The sequence below is a fragment of the Molossus molossus genome, unplaced genomic scaffold (assembly GCF_014108415.1).
Source record: "Molossus molossus isolate mMolMol1 unplaced genomic scaffold, mMolMol1.p scaffold_m16_p_4, whole genome shotgun sequence".
NCBI lineage: Eukaryota > Metazoa > Chordata > Mammalia > Chiroptera > Molossidae > Molossus > Molossus molossus.
Window position 1 is genome coordinate 55,322,418 of NW_023425377.1, and position 25,195 is coordinate 55,347,612.

At 42.9% G+C, this 25,195-nt stretch overlaps 1 protein-coding gene across 1 annotated transcript in view; it reads left to right on the plus strand.

The window, feature by feature from the left end:
* ADAMTS2 (ADAM metallopeptidase with thrombospondin type 1 motif 2) overlaps nucleotides 1–25,195 on the plus strand; it is a 382,685-nt gene that overhangs the window by 112,582 nt on the left and 244,908 nt on the right. The window contains exon 3 of the mRNA XM_036240254.1: nucleotides 16,204–16,357. Within this exon, the coding sequence (XP_036096147.1) occupies nucleotides 16,204–16,357 (154 nt within the window). The remainder of the gene's footprint in view (nucleotides 1–16,203; nucleotides 16,358–25,195) is intronic.

The window sequence follows — 25,195 nt, forward strand, 5'->3', positions numbered from 1 at the left end:
ACCCAGCCACTGTCAGCTGAGCTGGAATGTTGAAATGGATCAGTTTTTCTAATGTTTCAAGAGAATTTGGAAATTTGGTCACCTATTTAAAATCTCTGGATGCTTAAGTCAGTGCAAATAATTCAAGCTTTATTTATTTATTTATTTATTTACTTACTTATTTACTTATGTATCTATTTATTTATTTTTTTAGAGAGAGTGGAAGGGATGGAGGGAGGGAGAGAGAGGAGAGAGAAACATCAATTTGACAGAGACGCACAGACCAGTTGCCTCCCACATGACCCTGACTGAGGCCGGGATTGAACCTGCAACCCAGGTACATACCCTTGACTGGAACTGAACCTGTGACCCTTTGATTCATGGGCCAATGTTCTAACCACGGAGCCAAACTGGTCAGAACTAATTCAAACTTTTAAAAGCCCTGAGTCATCCTGGCCATTTTGGCTCAGCAGTTAGAACATCAGCCTGCGGACTGAGAAGTCATGGGTTTGATTCTCGGTCAAGGGCATGTACCTAGGTTGCAGGTTCAATCTCCAGCCCGGTTGAGGTTGTATGGGAGACAATCAATCAATGTGTCTCTCTCACCTCTCTCTCTTTGTCTCTCTCTCAAATCAATAGAAAAAATAAATAAATAAAAGCTCCTGAGTGAGGTCAGCAAGTTTGCAGAGTAGAGGACCCTCTCCCTCAACAAGGATCAAAAGTTAGGCAGCTACCTGTGAACAAAAATAGCTCTGGAGAGCTCAGGAGTTTCCTTATGAAACTACAGTAACGCAGTGGAACAAAATACCTGAGAATAACCTCACAAAAGGGAAGGAAGAACAGCTTCATGTTTCCTGCATTATCCCAGACCCCAGACTGACACCGCTCAGCACCAAGAGGTAACTCCCCATTCAGAAAGAGTTCTTCTCACTAGGAAAGGGAGAGAGAAGTGTTTCCAGCTTTTCTAGACTTTTCAGGCACCACAAAAAGGACGTACTTCAGTTTCACTCTATCCAGAGAGAAGCAAAGCTGAGATGTGTAGAAATGGTTGGAACTAAGAAACAAGGGTATGGGCCACCAGTATCAGACACATGCAGGGGAGTAACTGTGGTTTCTCCTGACCTGCTCTGCAGAAGACCCAGCAGCTTTCACTGCTAAAGAAACCAATGTCCATCACAGCTGCTACAGACCTGAAGATTTCATTGCTGAGGTTTTCTCCCCACAAGTCTTCACATTCACAGACACCAAATGCCGGAATTCCTCTTGTTCCATTCCTTGTCCCCATCTCCTGGCCTCTGTGACTATGTAAGTGCATAATGCTAGGCATAATGCACAGTGGCTGTACCCCACCACTGTGCAAGTGCTCAGAGCTAGCCTTTCCAGCTGTGCGCATGTGCCACTGACCTGACTCCTGTCATCAGCCTCCACTGCCATATGCATGCCTGTGGTGAGACCCTGCAGTCATGGGAGTACATGCTGACAACCAAGGCCCTGTGACTGCTTGTGTGCCCACAGTTGGTCCCAGTTCTTACTGCTCACTATCCTGTCCCTCCTCACTACATAAGTATGGGCAACCAGTCCCTGCCACTACACAGGCACCTGCAGCTAGTCAGCTGGTCCCTGCAGCTGAGTGTGTCACACAACCAGGTCTGGTCACCACTACTTTTTGCCCTGGTCCATAGCCACTGGATCTTGGGATACCACTAAGGACCCAAACAGTCCCTGCAGCCACTTTGAAACCCCTATAGCAATCTTCAAGGACCACACAGTTATTCATGTCATAGACCCTAGCAGCCTGAGCCCATGAACCATCAGGCTTCTCTTCAACCCACAGCCAAAGCTGCGACATACCCTGCACTTGGTGCCCTGCACCACTAGATCCAGGGTCACAGCATGAACCAATGAATCTTCACCTGCAGGTGAGGGTCTTTCCTTACTTAAGGTAGTCCATGAAGTCTGGAAATGTGCAGACACCTGTGTAAGTCTACCAGGATCCTGAAGAATCAGGGGAACATGACACCACTAAAGAAACACAGTAAACTTTCAGAAACAGCTCCAAAGAAATGAAAATACATTATTTATCTGACAAAAAATTCAATATAATTGTTTCAAAGATGCTGAGAGAGCTACAATTTAACAAAATCAGAAAAACAATACAATAACAAAATGAGAAGTTCAACAGAGATAGAAAACAAAAAATAACCAAACAAAAGTTGGAGCTGAAGAATACAATGACAACTGAATACTTCAATAGAGACCTTCAGCAGCAAATGAATCAAGCATGAATAAATTAGTGAACTCAAAGTAATTTCAAAGATTATTTGAAATTATGGAGTTAGAGGAACAAAAGAAGAAAAGAAGTAAAAAGAGTTAAGAGCATTTCTTCATGTTTCTTAGCCATTTGTATGTCCTGTTTGGAGAGGTGTCTATTTAGTTCCTATGCCCATTTTTTAATTGGATTCTTTTGTGGAGTTGTATGAGCACTCTATATGTATTGGAAATTAACCCCTTATGTGATATATCATTGGCAATTATGCTCTCCCATACAGTGGGTAGCCTTTCCGTTTTGATGATTGTATCTTTCGCTGTGCAGAAGCTTTTGACTTTGATGTAGTCCCAGGTGTTCATTTTCTTCTTTGTTTCTATTGCCTTAGGTGATGTGTCAGTAAAAATTCTGCTGCGTATGATGTCTGAAATTTTGTTGCCCACAGTCTCTTCTAGGATTTTTATGGATTCATGAGTTACATTTAAGTCTTTTATCTATTTTGAGTTTATTCTCGTGTAGGGTGTAAGTTGATGGTCTAGTTTCATTTTTCTGCAAGTAGCTGTCCAATTTTCCCAGCACCATTTATTAAAGAGGCTGTCCTTACTCCACTGTATGCTTTTGCCACCTTTGTCAAATATTAATTGAGCATCTTGCCTTGGGTCCATTTCTGGGTTCTCTATTCTGTTCCACTGGTCTATATACCTGTTCTTGTGCCAGTACCAGGCTGTTTTGATTATAGTGGCTTTGTCATCACTAATCATCAGAGAGATGCAAATCAAAGCAACAAAGAGGTATCACCTCACACCTGTCAGAATGGCCGCCATCAACAAATCATCCAATAACAAGGGTTGGCGAGGGTGTGGAGAAAAGGGGACTCTAGTGCACTGCTGGTGCGAATGCAGACTGGTGCAGCCACTATGGAAAACAATATGGTGTCACCTCAAAAAATTAAAAATTGATCTTCCATTTGACCCAGTGATCCCACTTCTAGGAATATACCCTAAGAAGCATAAAACACCAATCAAAAAGAATATATGTACCCCCATCTTTGTAGCAGCACTATTTACAATCGCTAAGATCTGGAAACAGCCCAAGTGTCCATCAGTAGACGAATGGATAAAAAAGCTGTGGTACATATACACAATGGAGTACTATGCAGCGGTAAGAAAGAAAGATCTCTTATCCTTTGAGACTACATGGAGGGGCCCTGAAAGTATCATCAAAGTAAAACAAGCCAAACAGAGAAAGACAAGTTTCATATGATCTCATTTATTTGTGGAATATAATGAACATAACAGTTTGAGGAATGGGGTAGTCCCCGAGACGTGGAAGCGGGGTACAGAATTTCAATCCCCTAAGGAGTGGGGAGGTGGGGGAGGGATGAACCACAGAACTTATAGCATGTATGCATGAACAGTGGACATGGACAACAATCTGGGGAAGGGGCAGGGAGGGAGGGGGAGGGGGGAATCAGTGGGGGAAAAAGGAGAAACATCTGTAACAAAAATTAATCAATAAAAAAAAAAAGAGTTAAGAAAGCCCATGGGACTCATGGGACTGCATTAAGAGAAACAATCTATGCATTATTTTTGGAATCCCAAAGGAAGAGAGAGAGAAAGAGGCAAAGAGCATATTTAAAGAGATAATGGTTGAGAATTTCTAAAAACCTGCAGAGATTTGAACATGCAAGTTTGTGAAGCCAAAAGTTACCTCCAGCTATTAATCCAATTATCTTCTCTAAGATGCATTATGATAAAACTGTCTAATATTAAAAACATATAGTTAAAATTTTTATCTTTTTTTTATTAATTTATTTTTGTTACAGATGTTTCTCCTTTATTCCTCATTGACACCCTCCTCCTTTTCCCTCCCCCCACCTCGTCCTCAGCTTTGTTGTCCCTGGTCATCGGTTATAGGCACATGAATATAAGTTCTGTATTTTATCCCCACCCCCCACCACCTCTTCTGAGGTTTATCTGACTTTACCCTAATTCTATATCTCTGGGTCTGTTTTGTTCATCAGATAGTTTTGTTCATTATATTTCAAAAATAACTGAGATCATGTGATATATGTCTTTCTCTGTTTGGCTTGTTTCACTTAGGATAATCCTCTCTAGTCCCTCCATGTCATCTCAAAGAATCAGAGATCTTTGTTTCTTACAGCTGCATAGTACTCCACTGTGTATATGTACCACAGCTTTTTTATCCATTTGTCTTCTGATGGACGTTTGGGCTGTTTCCAGATCTTAGCTATTGTAACTAATGCTGCTATGAACACGGGGGTACATATATTCTTTCTGATTGGTGTTTAAGGCTTTTTAGGGTATATTCCTAGAAGTGGGATCCCTGGGTCAAATGGAAGATCAATTTTTAATTTTTTGAGGTAACACCATTTTGTTCTCCATAGTGGCTGCACCAGTCTGCATTCCCACCAGCAGTGTACTAGAGTCTCCTTTTCTCCACACCCTCGCCAACACTTGTTTATGATTTGTTGATGGCGGCCATTCTGACAGGTGTGAGGTGATACCCCATTGTTGTTTTAATTTGCATCTCTTTAATGATTAATGATATTGAGAATTTCTTCATATGTCTCTTAGCCATTTGTATGTCCTGTTTGGAGAGGTGTCTATTTACGTCCTCTGCCCATTTTTTATTTGGGTTCTTTGTCTTCCTTTTGTTGAGCTGTATGACTACTGTCTATATATTTTGGAGATTAACCCCTTATCTGATGTATCATTGGCAATTATGCTCTCCAAGAGAGCGGGTTGCCTTTCCATTTTGGTGGTGGTTTGTTGTTTTTTTGTTTTTTTTGCTGTGCAGAAGCTTTTGAGTTTTTTGGTTTTTTTTTTCAAATCTTTATTTTTGGATGTAAAATATATTACAGATGTTCCACATTGTTCCCCCATTGACCCCCTCCTCCCCACTCCCGCCCCCCTCCCACCTTTTCCCACACTATTGTCTGTGTCCATTGGTTATGCATATAAGTTCTTTGCTTTATTTCTTCCCACCCACCCAACCCCTTCCCTTTGAGGTTTGTCAGTCTAGCAATGAATTTGTGCTTCTTAATCCCTTCACCTTTTTCACCCATTCCCCCAACCCCCTTCCCAACTGGCAACCAACAAAATGTTCTCTGTATCTATGAGAATGTTTCTGTTCTTCCTGTTCATTTTGTTTGTAGATTCCATTGTTGATAGATATGTATTCATTACCATTTTGTTTGTTCATACATTTTATCTTTTTCTTCAAAAAGACCCTTCATCATTTCATATAAAAACGGTTTGGTAGTGATGAACTCCTTTAACTTTTTCTTGTCTGGGAACGTTTTTATATGGCCATCAATTCTAAATGACAACTTTGCAGGATAGAGTAATTTTGGTTGTAGGTTCTTGGTTTTCATCACTCTGAATATTTCTTGCCACTCCCTTCTGGCCTGCAAAGTTTCTTTTGAGAAATCAGCTGACAGCCTAATGGGTACTCCCTTGTAGATAACTAGCTGCCTTTCTCTTGCTGCTTTTAATATTCTCTCTTTGTCTTGAACCTTTTGCATTTTGATGATGATGTGTCTTGGTGTGTGCCTCTTGGGGTTCATCTTGTTTGGGACTCTCTGTGCTTCCTGGACTTGTATGTCTGTTTCCTTCACCAAGTTAGGAAAGTTTTCTGCCATTATTGTTTCAAACAGGTTTTCGATTTCTTGTTCTCTCTCTTCTCCTTCGGGCACCCCCAAGATGCGAATGTTGGTACGCTTGAAGTTGTCCCAGAGGCTCCTTACACTATCCTCATTTTCTTGGATTCTTTTTTCTTTTTGCTGTTCTGATTGAAGACTTTTTGCTTCCTTATGTTCCAAATCGATGGTTTGCTCCTTGGATTTACATACTCTATTATTGAAGCTGTGTAAATTATTCTTTATTTCAGTTAATGCCTCCTTTAATTCTAACTGTGTATCCATGATTTCTAACTGGTCCTTTTTTATGCTCTTGAGGCCCTCCCTAAGTTCACTGAGGTTCTCACTAAGTTCATTGAGCATCCTTATAAGCAGTATTTTGAACTCAGTATCTGTTAGGTTGCTTATCTCCCTTTCGCTTAGTTCTTTTATTGGGGTTTTGTTCTGCTCTTTCATTTGGGACCTGTTTCTTTGTATCCTCATTTTGGCTTCCTCCCTGTGTTTGTTTCCGTGTATTACTTAATGAGAGGTATGGGGCTCGCTGAGACCCGATGCTGCTCGTTTGAAAGAATTTAGGAAAAACCTGAAGCAGGATCCAAGACTGGCCAATCCTATGGTTAAGCAAGTGGCAACAGCTTGGGTGGGCTTGAAAGTTGTGTGGGGCGGGGCGGGGCCTCAGGGAGTCAGCAGGGTGGGGCTAACAGTGTGAGCCAGGTTGCTGGAGTCCCAGATATGGCTTTTGTCTGCCGCCCCCGGGAAGGGCTCACCAAAGGAACAAAGGCCTCTTACAGCACGTTTGTCCCCGAGGAAGCCCCCTCTCCAGCCCTCGCTCCAGTGCCAAACAGCTGAGTTCTTCCCTGTATGTCTCTGGCGCCCCTCGAACTGCCTCCCCTCTGAGCTTAGAGGGAGAGAGTCCAATAAGTCCGTGTGCCGGCCCTTTAGGGAGCTCCCTGGGGCTCCAGCCAGGTCGGCTTCCCTGAGCCTCAGTTTCCGCTGGTTTTTCCAGCCAGAAGTTATGGGGACTTCTCTTCCTGGCACTGGAACCCTGAGCGGGGCACCTGGTGTGGGACGGTGACCCCTCAGTCCTCGGGAAGGACCTTCCCAGCCGCGGGAGCCCCCTGATTTTTATCCACCACGCTTGGGTGTGGGACCAGCCCGTCTCGCCGCCACCACCGCCGCCGCCGCCGCCGCCGCCGCCGCCACCCCTCGCGCCGCCTCGCCACCCGTCCTACCAGTGTGGATGTAGCTGCTTTTTTTAAAAAATTCCGTAGTTGTATGACTTCCATTCAGCTTGATTTTAGGTGGTTTTGAATGATGGTTGTTCTGTAGTTTAGTTGTAACTTTGATGTGGTTGTGGGAGGATGCGATACCGCGTTTACCTACGCCTCCATCTTGACCGGAAGTTCCGCTTTTGAGTTTGATGTAGTCCCATGTGTTCATTTTTTTCTTTGCTTCTGTTGCCTTAGGTGATGTATCCGTGAAACTTCTGCAGCATATGATGTCTGAAATTTTGTTGCCTACATTTTCTTCTAGAATTTTAATGGATTCATGAGTTACATTTAAGTCTTTTATTCACTTTGAGTTTATTTTTGTGTATGGTGTAAGTCGATGGTCTAGTTTCATTTTTTTGCATGTAGCTGTTCAATTTTCCCAACAACATTTATTAAAGAGGCTGTCTTTACTTCACTGTATGCTCTTTCCCCCTTTGTCATATATTAATTGAGCATGATGTCTTGGGTCCATTTCTGGGTTCTCTATTCTGTTCCATTGATCTATCTGCCTGTTCTTGTGCCAGTACCAGGTTGTTTTAATTACAGTGGCTTTGTAGTATAACTTGAAATCTGATAATGTGATCGCTCCAACTTTGTCCTTCTTTTTCAGAATTGTTGTGGCTATTCGGGGTCTTTTTTGGTTCTATATGAACTTTAAAAGTATTTGTTCTAGTTCTGTGAAGTATGTCATTTGTATTTTGATTGCATTGAATCTGTAGGTTGCTTTGGGTAGCATGGACATTTTAATGATGTTAATTCTTCCCATTTATGAACAAGGTATGTGCTTCCACTTTTTTATATCTTCCTCTCTTTCTTTTTTCAATGACCCGTAGTTTTCTGTGAATAGGTCCTTTATTTCTTTTGTTAAGTTTATTCCTGGGTATCTTTATTTTTTTTGTTGCGATGGTAAATGGGATTGTTTTTTCAGATTCTCTTTCTGTGACTTCATCATTGGTGTATAAGAATGCCATCGATTTCTTGATGTTAATTTTGTGTTCTGCTACTTTGCCCAATTCATTTATTAAGTCTAGTAAATTTTTGATGGAGTCTTTGGGGTTTCTATGTATAGTATCATGTCATCTGCGAATAATGAGAGTTTTACTTCCTCCTTTCCAATTTGGATCCATTTTATTTTCTCTTCCTGTGTGATTGCTGTGGCTAAGGCTTCCAGTATTATGTTAAAAAAGAGTGGCGAAAGTGGGCATCCTTGTCTTGTTCCTGTTTTTAAGGGAAATGCTTTTAGTTTTTGTCCATTGAGTATAATGTTGGCTGCAGGTCTTTCATATATGGCCTTTATTATGTCGAGATATGATCTCTCTATTCCCACATTGCTGAACGTTTTTATCAGAAATGGGTGCTGGATTTTGTCAAATGCTTTTTCAGCATCTATGAAAATGATCATATGATTTTTATCTTTCATTTTGTTTATATGTTGTATCACATTTATTGATTTGCGAATAATGTACCAGCCTTGCATCATTGGGATGAATCCCACTTCACCATGGTGAATAATTTTTTTGATGTATTGCTGGATTTTATTTGCTAGTATTTTGTTCAGGATTTTGGCATGTATGTTCATCAGGGATATTGGCCTGTAGTTTTCCTTTTTTCTAATGTCTTTTTCTGGTTTTTGAATTAGAATTATTCTGGCCTCATAAAAAGAGTTTGGAAGTCTTTCTTCTTCTTGAATTTTTTGAAATATTTTGAGGAGAATTAGTGTTAGTTCTTCTTTGAATGTTCGGTAAAACTCCCCTGTGAAGCCATCCGGGCCTGGGCTTTTGTTTTCTGGGAGAGTCTTGATTACATCCTAAATTTCTTTTGCTGTTATCGGTCTGTTCAGGTTTTCTATCTCTTCCCGTTCAGTTTTGGGAGACTATGTGTTTCTAGAAATTTGTCCATTTTGCTTAGATTGTCAAATTTGTTGCCATATAATTTTTCATATTTCTTAAGAATTTCTTGTATTTCTGTGGTGTCAGTTATCATTTCTCCTCTTTCATTTCTGATATTGTGTATTTGGGTTCTCTCTCTTTGTTTCCTGGTGAGTATAGCTAAGGGTCAGTCGATCTTGTTTATGTTTTTGAATAACCAGCTCTTTGTTTTATTTATTCTTTGAATTGTTTTTTTTGGTCTCCATGTCATTTATTTCTTCTCTGATCTTTACTATTTCCTTCTTTATTCTTGCTTTGGGGTTTTCTTTTTGTTTGCTTTCTAGTTCTTTAAGTTGTGTGGTTAGACAGTCTATTAGACATTTTTCTTGTTTCTTGAGGTAGGCCTGTAAGTGTTATGAACTTCCCTCTCAGAACTGCTTTTGCTGTGTTCCATAGATTTTGTGTTGTTGTGTGTTCATTTTCAATTGGTTCCCAGGAAGTTTTTAATTTCTTCCTTGATCTCCATGGTAACCCATTCATTGTTCAATAACATGCTATTTAGCCTCCATGTTTTCAAATGTCTTTACGTGTTTTTGTTGCAATCGATTTCTAGTTTCATGCCATTGTGATCTGAGAAGATGCTTGATATGATTTCAGTCTTCTTGAGGCAATGTTTTCCTTCAGAAATGAGAGTGAGATAAAGACTTTCCCAAGGAAACAAAAGCTGTGAGTTCATCACCATTTGACCTGGTTTACAAGAATTTATAACATGAGTTATTCAAGCTGAAATAAAGCAATGTTAATTAGTAACATGAAAATGTGAAATATACAAAATACTGGTAAATTAAGTACATAGTCAATTTCAGAATATAGTCGGCCCTCGTTTATCGTGGATAATCAGTTCCAGATTCTACCGCGATAAATGAATTTCTGTGAAGTAGGATTCTTTATTCATACAGTCATCCCTCGTCACTTCACGCTTCAACTTTCGCATCTTCACTCTATCACGTTTTTTTTTCAAACACTATACTATATTCGAAAACACAGTTATAGAATGAAGCCGTGAAAGTCGAAGCGCAAAGTGTTGAGGAACGACTATACTCTAATAGTGTAATATGATGTTTTAACCACTTAACTATGGTTACCATAGTTATACAAGTTAAAGACAAAAGTATTAAGAATAGCTATGACTACAATAATATGTTAATGGGCACATGATATAAAAAATATAAATGTGACATCAAAAACATAAAATTGTGTAAGGAGAATAAAAGGATAAAGTTTTTGTATGAGATCAAAGTTAAGTTGCTACCAACTTAAAATTAGATTATTATATCTATAAGGTATTTAAAGTAAGTCTCAAGGTACCACAAAACAAAATCCTGTGGTAGATACATACAAAATAAAGAGAAGGGATTATATTATGTCACTGTAGAAAACCATCAAGAGAGGAAGAAAGGATCAAAGGAACTATCAAGCAGTTATGAAATTACACAAGACATCAGTAAGTCCTTACCAATTTCATTGCTTTACATGTAAATTGGTTAAATTTTACAGTCAAAATAAAAATGTAATAGAATCTACAGACACACCCTGTATACATTTTTGGGGGAACATCGTATATGCATTCAACATCAGAGCACCTAATACATTAATCAAATATTTAATAGATCTGAAGGGAAAAACAAATAAAAACACAATAACAGTGGGAGACTTCAATGCTCCAATTTTAACAATAGATGCATCATTCAGAGAGAACTTCAGTAGGGAAACATTGGATTTGAACTGTACTTTAGGCTTAACTATCCTAACCGACATAACAAATCATTTCATCCAACAGCACAGAATACACATTCTCCTAAAGTATACATGAAACAATCTCCAAGATTAATTATATGTTCAGTCAAAAAGCAAGTACTAGCAAATGTAAAAGAGTAAAATCATACCAATATCTTTTTTGGCTACAATGGTATGAAATTAGAAATCAGTAGCAGGAGGAAAACTGAATTCATGAATATGTGGAAATTAAAGAACAAACTCCTGAACAAGCAAGGGGTCAAATAAATCAAAAGGGAAATAAAAAAAATATCGTAAACAGGGCCAGAATGGCTAAGTGTTTGAGCATCAACCCATGCACCAAGAGGTCACCAGTTCAATTCCTGGTCAGGACACATGCTGGGATTCACAGTAGGGGCATGTAGGAGGCAGCTGATCGATGGTTATCTCTCACATCAATGTTTCTATCTATGTGCAAAGTTAGAAGATGAAAGGAGATAACAAAGATCAGAGTAGAAATAAATTAAATAGAGTCCAGAAAAACAAAAGATCAATGAAATTAAGAGCTGGTTTTTTTTTTTGTTGTTGTTGTTTTTTTTAAAAGTGAAACAACATTGACAAACCTTTTACTAGACTTACCAAGTAAAAAGAGAGAGGGCTCAAATAAAATTATAAATTAAAGAGAAGATACCACTACTGATATAACAGAAATACAAAGGATTAAAAGAAACTACTATGAACAATTATACATCAACAAATTGTACAACATAGAAGAAATAGGTAAATTCCTAGAATCATACAACCTACAAAGACTAAATCTTGAAGAAATAGAAAAACTGAATAGACCAATAACAAGTAAGGGGATTGAATCAGTAATCAGTCTCCTAACAAAGAAAAGCCCAGGTGCAGATGTCTTCACTAGTGAATTTTACCAAATATTTAAACAAGAATTAAGTCCAGTCTTTCTCAAACTCTTCCAAATAATTCAAGAGGAGGGAATCCTTACAAACTCATTCTATGAGCCCAGCATTACCCTGATACCAAAGCCAGACAAGGATACTATAAGAAATGAAAACTAAGGCCAATATCCTTGATGAATATAGATGTAAATATTCTCAATAAAATTATCAAACTGAATTCAACAGTACATTATCATACAGTAGGGATCATACACCATGACCAAGAATCATTTACCCTTGGGATCCAAGATGAGTCAACACATACAAACTAATAAATGTGATACACTACATTAATAGAATGAAAGATAACAATCATATGATAATCTCAATAGATGGAAAAAAGTATTTAATATAATTCAAACTTCTTTCATGATAATAACATTCAACAAATTGGATATAGAAAGGATATACCTCACCATAATAAAGGCCATACATGACAATCCCACAGCTAACATCATACTTAATGGTGAAAAGTTGAAAGCTTTCCCCTAAAATCAGGAACAAGACAAGCATATCTACCTTCACCACTCCTATTCAACATAGTATATGTTGAATATGTTAGCTGGAACAATCAAGCAAGAAAAATAAATACAAGGCATCAGAATTGGAAAAGAAGAAGTAAAATCATCTCTGTTTCTTAATGACATGATCTGGTATATAAAAAGTCCAAAAGACTCCACCAAAAAAACTGTTGAAACTAACAAACAAATTCAGTAAGACTCAGGATACAAAATCAACATACAAAAATCAGTTACATTTCTATACACTAGCAATGAACTATCTGAAAAAGAAATAAAGAAAACAATCTCATTTATAATAGCATCTAAAATACTAAAATACTTAAGAATAAGTTTATCCAAGGAATTGAAAGATCTACACTAAAAACTACAGGATATTGATGAAAGAAATTGAAGAAACACAAATAAATAGAAAGATATACTATGTTCATGGAACAGAAGAGGTACTATTGTTCAAATGGCCATACTACCCAAAGCCATCTATAGACTCAATGCAACCCCAATTTCAAATTCCAATAGAATAAAAAAATCCTGATATTTTTAAAGACCCTGAGTAGCCTAAGCAATCTTGAGAAAGAACAAAGCTGGAAGCATCACACTTTCTATTTTTTTTTTTTTTTATCCTCACCCGAGGATATTTTTCCATTTTTTTGTACAGATAGAGTGGGAGGGAGAGAGAGGAAGGGAGAGAGAGAGAGAAAAAAACATCGATGTGAAGGGACACATCGAGTGGCTGCCACCCGCACGACCAACCAGGGCCGGGGACAAACTGCAACCTAAGTACGTGCCCTTAGCGGGAACCGAGCCCGGGTCTCTCTGGACCGCAGGCCGATGGTCTAACCACTGAGCCAAACTGGCCAGGGCTCTAATTTTTATTATATTACAAACCTGTAGTAATCCAAACAGCATGGTACTGGCATAAAAATAGGCATTCAATGAAACAGAAATGAGAGCCCGGAAATAAAACCATGCACATATGTGGTCAGTGTATAAGGGAGCCAATAATCCTCAATGGGGAAAAGGTAGTTTCTTCAATAATTGGTGGTGGGAAAACTGAATATTCACATGCGAAAGAATGAAATTGAAACCCTATTCTACATCATTCATGAAAAGCTAACTTGAATGGATTAAGGGCTTTAATGTAAGATCTGAAACCATAAAACCAATAGCACAAGCAACAAAAGCAAAATCAACAAGTAGGACTATATTACATCAAAAATCTTCTGCCAGCAAAAGAAATCACAAAATAAATAGGCAATTTATAGACTGGAAGAAATAGTTTCAAGACATATATTAGATAAGGAATTAATATTTAAAACATATAAAGAACTCATTCAACTCAATAGTTGAAAAAACAAGTAATCTGATAGAAAAGGGGCAAAGGATCTGAACAGATAATTTTTTCCAAAGACATATAAATAGCTAAGTACCTGAAAAGGTGCTCAATATCATTGGTCATCAGGAAAATGCAAGTTAAAACTATAGTGAGATGGCAATTCACACCTGCTAGAATGGTTGTTATCAAAAAGGTAACAAGTGTTGGCTAGGATGTGGAGACAAGGAAACCCTTGTGGAAATGTGAATTGGTTAAGTCACTATGGAAAATAGTATGGAGGTTCCTTACAAAATTAAAAATAGAGCTACCATATGACCCAGCAATCCTCCTCCTGGGTATATATCCAAAGAAAATAAAAGAGATCAAAGAGATATCAAAGATACCTATACTCTCATGTTCATTGTAGCATTTTTCACAGTGGACATGGAAGCAATCTGTCCATTTATTGACAACTAATTGATAAAGTATGGTACATATGTACAATGGGATATTATTCAGACTTTATAAAGAAGGAAATCCTATCATATGTGACAATATGGATGAAATTGGGGAACATTATGCCAAGTGAAATAAGCCAGACACAGAATGAAAAATACTGAATGATCTCATATGTATATAGTCTAAAATAGTCAAACTCATAGAAACAGAAAGTATAATGATGATTACCAGGGGCTGGGGGAGGAGGACATGGAAAGTAATAGTCTAAGTATACAAAATTTTGGTTATACAGAATAAATAAGTTCTGGAGATCCACTACACCACGTAGTACCCATAGCTGACAGCACTTTATTTATTTCATGCTTAAAATTTGCTAAGAAGGTCTATTTTATGATCTGTTCTTAACATAAAAAATGGCCCTGGCGTGTGTGGGTAAGTGGTTAGAACATCAACCCATGCACTGAAGGGTTGCAGGTTTGATTCCCAATCAAGAGCTCAGGAACATGTACCTGAGTTCCAGGTTTGATTCCCAGTTTGGGCGTATGTGGGAGGCAACTAAGCAATATGTCTCTCTCACATTGATGTCTCTCTCCCTCTCTCTCTCTCTCCTCCCCCTTTCTTTCCCTCCCCCCTCACTTCCACTCTCTTTAAAAATCGATGGAAAAAATATCCTCAGGTGAGGATGTTTTTTTCCATTGATTTATAGAGAGAGTGGAAGTGAGGGAGGGAGGGGAAGAGAGAAACATTGGGGTGAAAGAGAAACATCAATTGTTTGCCTCCCGCACTCACCTCTGAACCAGGGCCAGGGATCGAACCTGCAACCAGGTAAGTGCCCTTGACCAGGAATCTAACCCATGACTCTTTGGTGTGTGGGCTGATGCTCTAACCACTGAACAACATCAACCAGGGCAATAATGTGTTTTTTTAAAAACCAAAACGCATCCCTGAATGAGTCATAAGTGTGTGATCTAAAGGCAATATATCTGCAGGTTGACACCGTGGGGGCCCCAGTGTGAAACCACTGGTTTATGGATACTAGACCAAACAATCAAGTGTGGGAGCTAGACATAGGGGCAGTGACAAAGCAAGGTCAAGGGAATGGCAGAGTCATGTTGGGGTGGTGACTGGGGTTTCTGAGCCAGTTATTGAAGGGAGAATCAGAGTTTACCAGATGGCCAAAGTGGAGGGCAGGAGCAGGGCCTCCCAAGCTGATAGGTAGGTCAATTCAGGGGCAGGGAGGCCTGACTATTCACCCTGTTATAAGAAGGACTATGTTGTGTCAGAGACTGGTATAAGGTGTGTGAGCTGGGGGAAGGGAAGGCCGGCAGAGAGCCTTGGATGTCAGAGTGCAGAGCAACGTGAATTCTGATGGAGACGGAGGTCTAGCAAGAGCTTTGCAGGAAGGAGTGCCATGGTGGTCTTACAGGGAGGCAGCATTTCAATTGCTGTAGAGTCTGAGCTGGTAACCGAGTAGATAAAAGAATGCACAATGGGGTACAGGTGCACTGGCTCCATTCATGGCATCCCCTTCCTGGCAACATGGAGCTCACTGTGATCTGAGCCTGCATTTCCCAAGGAAAGCTGGAATTTCATTTTTGAAACATGAAATCTGATCATTCTGAGTTTGGGTTTACAACTTTGAAAATACTGTTTGGGGTAAATTGAGCATTTCTCTGGATAGATCCAGCCCTAATTGACATTTTGATCTTTGTCTTGGACTTGGGGCTCCTAGGGATGGGGTGGCACTGGTCCATATTTGGTGTATTTTGGTGTCCCCCTGGGGCCTCACAAAGGCCCATAGTCTACTTCAGTTCCTTCAGGCTGTTCTCGATAGTTTGGCCTTACAAGTCCAGATGAGGAGAGTTGGAAGATGGTGGTGGGAATGACGTTAGGCAGAGTTCCTTCTCCAGACAAGGCTCTCACCACAGTACAGTGGCTCTGGCTTCAGTGACCAGAAGTAGAGGCTCTGGGAAAATGGTGCCCCTAAGAGCCCTCTCTGTGACCTTTCCAGCCTGGGTTCCAATCTAGCTCTGTCAGGTAGGAGATTTTGCCCTCTGGGACCCTCCTTGCTATTCCCCTACCTTGTCTCTTGTGCTCTGGGAATCTGAACCATCTCATCTTTGCCCTCCAGGCTGGCCTGATCCGTATGGAGGAAGAAGAGTTCTTCATCGAGCCCTTAGAGAAGGGGCTGGCAGCGAAGGAGGCCGAGCAGGGTCGTGTGCATGTGGTATATCGCCGTCCATCCAACCCCATGCTCCCTTATCTCGGTGGGGCACTGGACACAGGTAAGGCTACTGCAGGTGGGCAGGCTGTTTAGTAAGCCCTAGATGTCTTCCCTGGGTGACACTGGTACCCTTTCTGCAGGCCTGGTCTCAGACCGAGGCTGAGCCCTGCCCTTGTTGACCACACAGCATAGTGGGAGTGCTGGAGCAGGGGCCTCAGCTCTGAGTACATGTGGGCCACAAGCCTATAGGTCTGGGGTCTCCTTATAGGACAGTGAAAGCTGCCTGAGGGTCCACCTTCTTCCCAAAAGCCAGCAAGTGTCAGGGATCAAAGGAGGCCCAGACAAGGCCTGGATCCTCCAGCCCAAGTCCCAAACCCGTGCCTCTGAAGATGTCTGCTGCTCCCAGACAACCTCTCTCCCCTGCTTATGTGCCCACTTTCCCTGCCATGGTGACCGCTTCTCCTGTCTGGTTTCAGAGAAAGCCCCTGAGTACTCCATCAGCCCGTGAGGAGAGGGAACTGCACCACAAAGACCTGGAAGTTCTCCCAGCAGCCTCAACAGCCTATGTAGCCTTACATGGTTTTGTTTTTTTCAACTTAGAACCAAAGAGCATTCTGGGCCCAGGAGTGTGGAAGGAGCTATTGAGTAGGCATGGTGACAGCCCCAGCTGCAGCCTCTCAGAGCCTCCAGGAGGCCAGGCTCAATGGCCAACCCAGACCTTTCCAGCATTTTGGGGATCTCAGGTCATGGGTTACAGTGAGGTCAGGTTAGGGTCTGCCTGTGGTCCTAGCAGGCCTCATAAGGCCCAGGGCCCCAGGGTCTGGATGAGACCACCTTGCCTGCTCCTCGCTCTTCTGTGGTGGGCTCAGCCCTCAGCTTGAGGTCCTAGATCCCTGGCTAGTGGCAGGTGGCAGCAGGCACAGAGGCCTGGGTCTTGGGTCAGGAGCATCTGCATGTTTAAGTGAACCCCAGAGGCCCCACTGGGCTAGCACACGGGTATATAATTTGCAGAGACTCTCCCCTCACCCCAAGCAGCCCTGGCTCATTTATCTTAGGTCTCTGCTTTCCCAGCTTAATAGATAAATTTTGAGTGCAGCCTGGCAGGGCGCCATTCTAATTTCAAGGAGCAGTGTCACATATCTTTGCAAAGGAATTGTGTCCTCAAAAAGCCTAGCACTCTCTGCAGCTGATCAATACTTCTGGGACCCCTTTGTCCAGGTAATAAATCACTGTCTGCCTGGTCCCCTCCTGCCTCTTTCCTGCCTTTGGGCTTCTTTGCTGGGGGGAGGAATGAAGAGTAACCCTATAGGGTGTGGCTGGGAGTGAAAATGGGGCAGAGAAATTGCCTCAGACCAGGGACCACCAGGGCCCTGGCCTTGCTTTTTGATGGCCTGCTGCTCTTGGGCAAGTTTTGGCCGCTGGCCTCTGTCTTCTTATCTGTCCACTGGGGTTAGAAAAGTCTGTATCTCAAAGAGCTGAGGACGTGGCACTTTGTGCTTTGAATCTGAGGTTTCTGGGCTGGCCTCTTCAGGTGGTCCAGGGGTCTAGCTCAATCTGGGTGAGGGACTGCCAAGTGCCCTAGGCCAGTTTCCAATCCCACATCCCATGTGGTGCTTGTCTTTCTGAACATGACAGCCCTCCACCATGGCCTGGCCTGCCTGGCCTTATTAGCTGTGCTTCTGTTGGTCTTTGGGCATCTTTTGTTAGAATTTCCTTTTTTCCACTTCCCTATACACCCACTTTGGTGAGAGCTTAGAATTCAGAACTTAAGAAAGGAATTTTAAACTCAGAATAAGTCCAGAATACATTGGCTTAGAAGATGCTGGGAAAGGCCAATTACATCATTTCAGGGTTGAGGCTGTGATGGAAGGGGGCAGGGGAGCCTGTCCTAGATTGAGCTCTGTGACTCAGCCTTGGGCTATGGGTGTGTAGGCTCTAGGCCACAAGTCTAGGGCCAAGTCCTCTTTCCTTGATGTGTCTTCCCAGTGTCAGCATGACCCTGTGTGGGTGACTTGGTCCACAGAAAGTACATTTCTCCCTGAATGTGCCTGATTTTCCACACTTGGCCTAAGGCTGAGGCCCACTCACTGGCTAGAGGGGTCCAGATACATGTTATGTTGGGGCTGGGCTGAGGGCCTGATGTAATATAAGATGGTGTGGACCAGCTCTCTATCAGCCTGGACCCAGTTAGGGCCCACTCTACAGCTGGGAAAAATGGAAAAGCAGTGTCTTTGGCTGGGTATGTTGCTTCTTGTGCTTTCCTGCAAGAGGACATGGAGCCCAGGACCTCTGTGTGTGCATGCATGGTAAGGTATCCTTTATCCTGGTAAGTTCTGATGGGGACCCTGACATATATATGTAGCTCTGGCTAAAGCAGGCAGGAGGCTTCCAACCCCCATCCCCATTCCCCTTAGCAACTCCTGGAAGCACATTTGAACACTGCCCTCAGCCATTTATTGATGGGCAGTGGGTATGATGGGTCCCTGGGGAAGGCAAAATACCTGTCCTGGGCTATGCGGGTCTGGCTAGGGGTGGGTGTGTCTGTTTCACATGGCTCCTCCAGGATGCTGAGACACATTGTTCTGTTTTCTCTGAGCAGCCAGCAGCCTTCCTGGGGTGTCTCGGGGGCTCACTGAGCTTCAGAGAGACATTATCATTAATAGTCTCTGTCATCAGAGGTTGGTTGCAGGATTTCAGATTGCTCATAGAAACAGGTAGGAAATGAAGGTTTTAACATGTCTTTATGGACTCAGGCCAGTGTTGGATATGTACTTAGCAACTTAGTGTCACCAGTGTCATTCTTGGGTCCTGAAAGGGAATGTGTAGGGTAGCAAGGGGCTGAAGGAAAGGAGAAGGACTTTTCTTTCCTCACTGGCCTTGCGTGTGTGGTAAACTTCCCTGCTAAGCTCTGTTGGGCTCTGGAGCCCAGCCAGGGCAGAAGGGTAGAACTTGGAGGCCAGGGAGATAGGGAGAGACCTCTCTCAGGCACTGTAAGCCCCATTCTCTTACTCCCCCAAAGCCAGCTTTGTGCCCCTAGAGTAGTATGTGGGGGTAGGGGTACTGTATAACACTGGTATCTCTGGTGTGTGTGTGTGTGTGCGTGTGTGTGTGTGTGTGTGTGTGTGCCTGCACACATACTTGCACAGGGCCCCATTCCGAGTTCTGGGCTACTGCCCTGGCTGCCATCTCTCAACCCCATTGTCTGGGGTTCTTGAGTGGAAGCCATGGCTGGTGGATACAGGAAAAGAAGCCCTAGCCTAATGATCCTGGCATTTAACTCCCCTCCTAGTCTCAAGCTACAAACAATACGTTTATTCTCTTGCAGTTCCAAAAGGTAGAAGTTCAAAATGACTAACACTAGGCCAAAATCAAGGTGTTGGCAGGGCCATGCTCCTTCCAGAGGTCCTGTGGAGAAATCCATTCCTCACCATTACCACCTTCTGGTGGCTGCTGGCATCCCTTGCCTGTGACCATGTCACTCTGATCTCTGTCTCTGTGGTCACATTGTCTCCTCCTCTTCTGTATTTATGTCAGTCTCCCTATTATCAGGATGCATGTGATTGCAACTAGGGCCCACCGAGATCATCCAGGTTGACGTCTCCCATCCCAAGATCTGTACTCTCTATCTGCCAAGTCCATGAATTAGGACCTTGTATCATTGGGGGCCACCATTCAGCTCATTCAGGAAGTGAATCAGTGCTCACCTATAGGGTGGTCATGCAGTGAGGGAGGTGCACATCTGTCAGGAGTGATTCTTCAGGCCTCCCTTACTTCTTCTGAGGACAATGCTTAGGCATGGCTCAGGCAAGCCCCTTGACCTACTGCCTTTGCTGGACCCTCATCCATGCCATGGGGCCTGGAGAAGCTGGGCTGTGCTGCAGCTAAGCTGATCTCAAGACCAGGTGCACAGAAAAGCCAGTCTTGTTTTTTTGTGTTTTTTTTTAATTAATTTTTTTAATTTTATTTTTGTTACAGATGTTTCTCCTTTTTCACCCCATTAACACCCTCCTCTCCATACCCCCCACCCTGTCCCCAGCTTTGTTGTCCATGTCCACTGGTTATGCATACATGCATATAAATTCTGTGGTTTATCTCTTCCCAGCCCCCACTCCCTCTTCTGAGGGTTGTCAGTCTGTACCCTACTTCCATGTTTCTGGGTCTACCCTATTCCTCAGACTGTTACATTCATTATATTCCATATATAAGTGAGATCATGTGGTATTTGTCTTTTTCTGCTTGGCTTGTTTCACTTAGGATAATACTTTCCAGGTCCCTCCATGTCATCTCAAAGGATAAGAGATCTTTCTTTCTTACAGCTGTATAGTACTCCATTGTGTATATATACCACAGCTTTTTTATCCATTCGTCTACTGATGGACACTTAGGCTGTTTCCAGATCCTAGCTTTTGTAAATAGTGCTGCTATGAACATGGGGGTATGTATATTTTTTATGATTGGTGTTTCAGGCTTCTTAGGGTATATTCCTAGAAGCGGGATCACTGGATCAAAGGGAAGTTCAATTTTTAATTTTTTGAGGTAGCATCATATTGTTTTACACAATGACGAACTCACAGAAAAAGAAACTGAGAAAATAATCCTATTTACCATCGTGGCAAAAAAAAATTAAGATGCCTAGGAATAAACTTAACCAAAGAAGTAAAGGATCTATTTGCAGAAAACTACAGGACATTGAAAAAAGAAATAGAGGAAGATATAAAAAAGTGGAAACACATACCCTGTTCATGGATTGGAAGAATTAACATCATACAAATGTCCATATTAACCAAAGCAATCTATAAATTCAATGCAATCCCCATCAAAATGCCAACCACATAACTAGAACAAATAATTCAAAAGTTCATATGGAACCAAAAAAGACCCCGAATAGCCACAGCAATTCTGAAAAAGAAGGACAAAGTAGGTGGGATCACAATACCAGATATCAGGTTATACTACAGAGTGACTGCATTCAAAACAACCTGGTACTGGCACAAGAACAGGCATATTAACCAATGGAACAGAATAGAGAACCCAGAAATGGACCCAAGGCAATAAACTCAATTAATATTTGACAAAGGTGGCAAGAGCATACAGTGGAGTAAAGACAGCCACTTTAATAAATGGTGTTGGGAAAATTGAACAGCTACATGCAAAAAAAATGAAACTAGGCCATCAACTTACACCATACACAATAATAAACTCAAAATGGATAAAAAACTTAAATGTGACCCATTAATCCATAAGAATTCTAGAATAAAATGTAGGCAACAAAATTTCAGACATCATACGCAGCAGAATTTTCACTGATACATCACCGAAGGCCACAGAAACAAAGGAAAAATTGAACACATGGACTACATCAAACTAAAAAGCATCTGCACAGCAAAAGAAACAACCATCAAAATGGAAAGGCAACCCACTGTATGGGAGAATATCATTGCCAATGATACATCAGATAAGGGGTTAATTTCCAAAATATATAGAGTACTCATACAACTGAACAAAAGGAAGACAAAGAACCCAATTAAAAAATGGGCAGAGGACGTAAATAGACACCTCTTCAAACAGGACATGCAAATGGCCAAGAGACATATGAAGAAATGCTCCATATCCCTATTCATCAGAGAGATGCAAATTAAAGCTGGTCTTGCTGTTGGCTCCAAATGCCTGGCTTTTGGGGTGGAAGGGGTTTTAAACTTCAGATTCTGGGAAGGTTCCCACAAAGGTGGGAAAGAGCCCTGGGTCATATGCTGGGCATGTGTTCTCTGTCAGGCACAGAGTGACACTGCAGAAAGTCTTGCCATCCCAAGACAAGGGCTGCAAACTCAGAGGCCTACAGGGCCCAGCTGGCAATGCCCATGAAGATGGCCACAGGGTAAAAAAAAAAAAATTATACCACTCTTGTCCTGGCTTTCATTTCCTTGCTTTTGACATAGACATGGACACAGAGAGTATGTATCTGCTAAAAGAGGAACAACTGCATGAATGCAGCAGCACATGGCCTCTGTCTGGCCCCACCGTGGGTGCAGGGCAGAGCAGAGACCCTTTCTTAGCTTCCGATTGTGACCTGGTAACAGTGTGGGCCTGGGGCAGCAATCCTCTTATTGCCAAGAGAATCCAGATATCATAGTTTTATGTGAACTCTCCTGATTTTCAAATGTTGCTTCAAATTTCTTAAAAGCCCCTTATGGGCCCAGTAAAACATATGGGCCCATTGGCCACCTGTACTTATGAGATGCAGAGGCAAAGTGTCCTCTGTATCCTCTGGAGCTGCTCTTCTGGGCCTTGGGACAGCGGGGGTGCTGTCAGCTCCTGCTAGTAGATGGTTCTGGTCCCCTAGAACTGCCTCTGGGCCACTGCGACCTCCTACCCCACCTTACACAGGGCCCTGACTGAAAGAAGAGCAGTCATACAGCTCAGTGCCTGTGACCTTGGCTGAATCCTTCTGGAAATCAGCCAGTGCCAAGTCTTTGCCCACTGCCGTCAGGTTGCAGCATCCTCCCCAGTGGGCAGAGTAGGCATGCCACCCACCCTGGGGAGTGCTCTTTCCTGCCACTACCAAGAAAAGCCTGTGAGAGACAGAGGACTGGGCATCAGCACTACAGAATCTTCACCCAGTGGCCAACAGCCCTTCCTCCCACTGCTGACCTGCTGCAAGTTTTCCAGGCTTCTGAGGGGCTACCTCAGGAGTGAAGCTTTTGGTAGGTAAGCAAGGCCAGAACCTGGAAGATTGGAGCTGATGCTGGGACTCCTCAGGGGCTGCTGCCTTGAAAATTACAGAACCAGGATGACTTCCTGAAGGTGGTGGGCAGCCCCCGAGAGAAAAGGGGCCTGACAGTAGTTCTGTATTTTAGCTAGCTGCTCTGGTGCAGGCTGGAGACAGGGAGCAGGAGCATGGGGTGGGGAGAGAGTGGAGCCTTGTGATGGACAGATCACAGGTTTCAGAGATGCAGTGGTGTAAGGTGTAAGGGAGGGAGCCCAGCTGAGGATGAGGTATGGTGGGGGTGAGGGGTCTATCAGGGGGTGGGTTGGGGTTGGGCTCTAACTTGCCGGAGGCCAGGTCAGGGAGTCTCTTGGCCCTGAAGCAGATAATGTCAGTTTGTTGGTCCTTGTAACAAGTTGCCACAAACTTAGTGGCTTAAGACAACTCAGATTTATTCTTTTATAATTCTGGAGGTTGGAAATCCAAGATGGATCTTAAGGGGCTAAATATAAGGTGTTAGCAGGGCTGGTTTCCTCTGGAGGCTCAAGGGAAGAATCCCTTCCTCACTTCTCTCACTGGTGGCTGCCAGAGTCCCTTGGCTCATAGCCACATCACTCTGATCTCTGCTTCATGGTCACAGTGGCTTCTCTTCCTCTCTAGTCAAGCTTCCTTCTGTCTCCTTTTTTCACCAGCCCATATGATTACATTTCCCACTCTGGGTTAATCAGCATAATTTCCCATCTCATCATTCTTAACTTAATCACATCTGGAAAGTTGCTTTTGCCTTGTAAGATAACAACGGTTCTGGGGATTAGGCCATAAACATTCTGGGGTCATGATTCACCGTACCCACTATCTAAGTGTTGAAGCCTGAGATCTGGGAGGAGGGGAGAAAAAGGCTCTTGGTTGCCTTCTCACCTGGAGCCCAAGGCCTGACCATTGTCTCAGAACAGGGACCTGTCTCTGTGTCCTTAACCTAAGCATTTCGCCTGGCCCCCTCAGTTGGTGATCGGGGCTCTTGCACCAGACTTAGCCGGCAGCTGCCAGCTCATGAGTTGCAGCTGAAGGGCTGGGTGCCTCAGGGTTTAATTCCCTGTGCCCTCTCAGTTCCTCCTCCTCATATCACCAGGTACCTACAGCTTGGGACAAGGGAAATCCCACAGAGAATCTCTGATTGTGAAATCTGAGGTAGCTGGCTGACTCCTGGAGGTATATTTCAGAACTGTGTGCACCCTTGGCAGAAGAATCAGTGCTCCACCACTCTTTGGCTGGTCATCTAGACAGTGGTTGGAGATGCCAGTGCAGTGACGTGGGCTCACACTGGAAGGGGCCCCTGCCTGGCGTCAGACTTGGCATGGCTCTGTCTTCCACAGATAATTAATGCTCGGTCTTTCCTTCTCTTGGACTTGTGTTGTGAATGTTCCCCAAAGAGCTTTCTGTTTGCATGCAATACCCACAGATGTCTTCAGGTAACACATGACCTGGCAGTGAAGCCATGCTCTGCTTTGGTGCTCCTGGGGTTTAATTAGTGAGAGCAGTGTGCCTGGTTGCCTTGTTGGCCCTGGGCTCCAAGTGCCTGGTCTTTGGAGGTTCCCAGCACAGCACACTGAGATGTTTTTGGAAGAGGTGTCCTGTCTTCAGGGGTAACTTAACACATTTGTGGCATTTGTGCTTCACATGGGTCAGCTAGCCTGTCAGGATAGGAACAGCTGGATCTGCATATCTATGGAGACCCCATGAACCCTGACTCCACACCCCAGGCACTCCTAGGGGACAATTGTGAAAGAGCCATGGGCTTCCTGCATGCTGCTTCTACACAATGGGTCAGAGAGACAGGCATCCCATAGCCAGTCCCTGCACAGAGGCCTTCTGGGAATGCAGAGGGTCCCAATGGCAGGTGAGAGGTGCTGGGTCCCAGTTTCAGGGGAATGAGGCTGCAGGGACAACTCAACGGACATCCAAAGGGGACAAAAGGCCCTTCTTCAGAAGCAGAAACTGGATTTAGACTGGAGGTTCAAACTCTGCCAGTTTGCACCTCGTAGAGGCCCCATTTTCTCTCAGAATTATCCGCACTTCAGCCAGATCCAATCCTGAAGTGTTTTCTATGAAAATTTTCTATTTTCCTTGACCCATTTTTCTTTGAAATTAATACCAAGCAGTACTGTGCACTGGGCCCTGAAGGAACTCTAAGCTGGG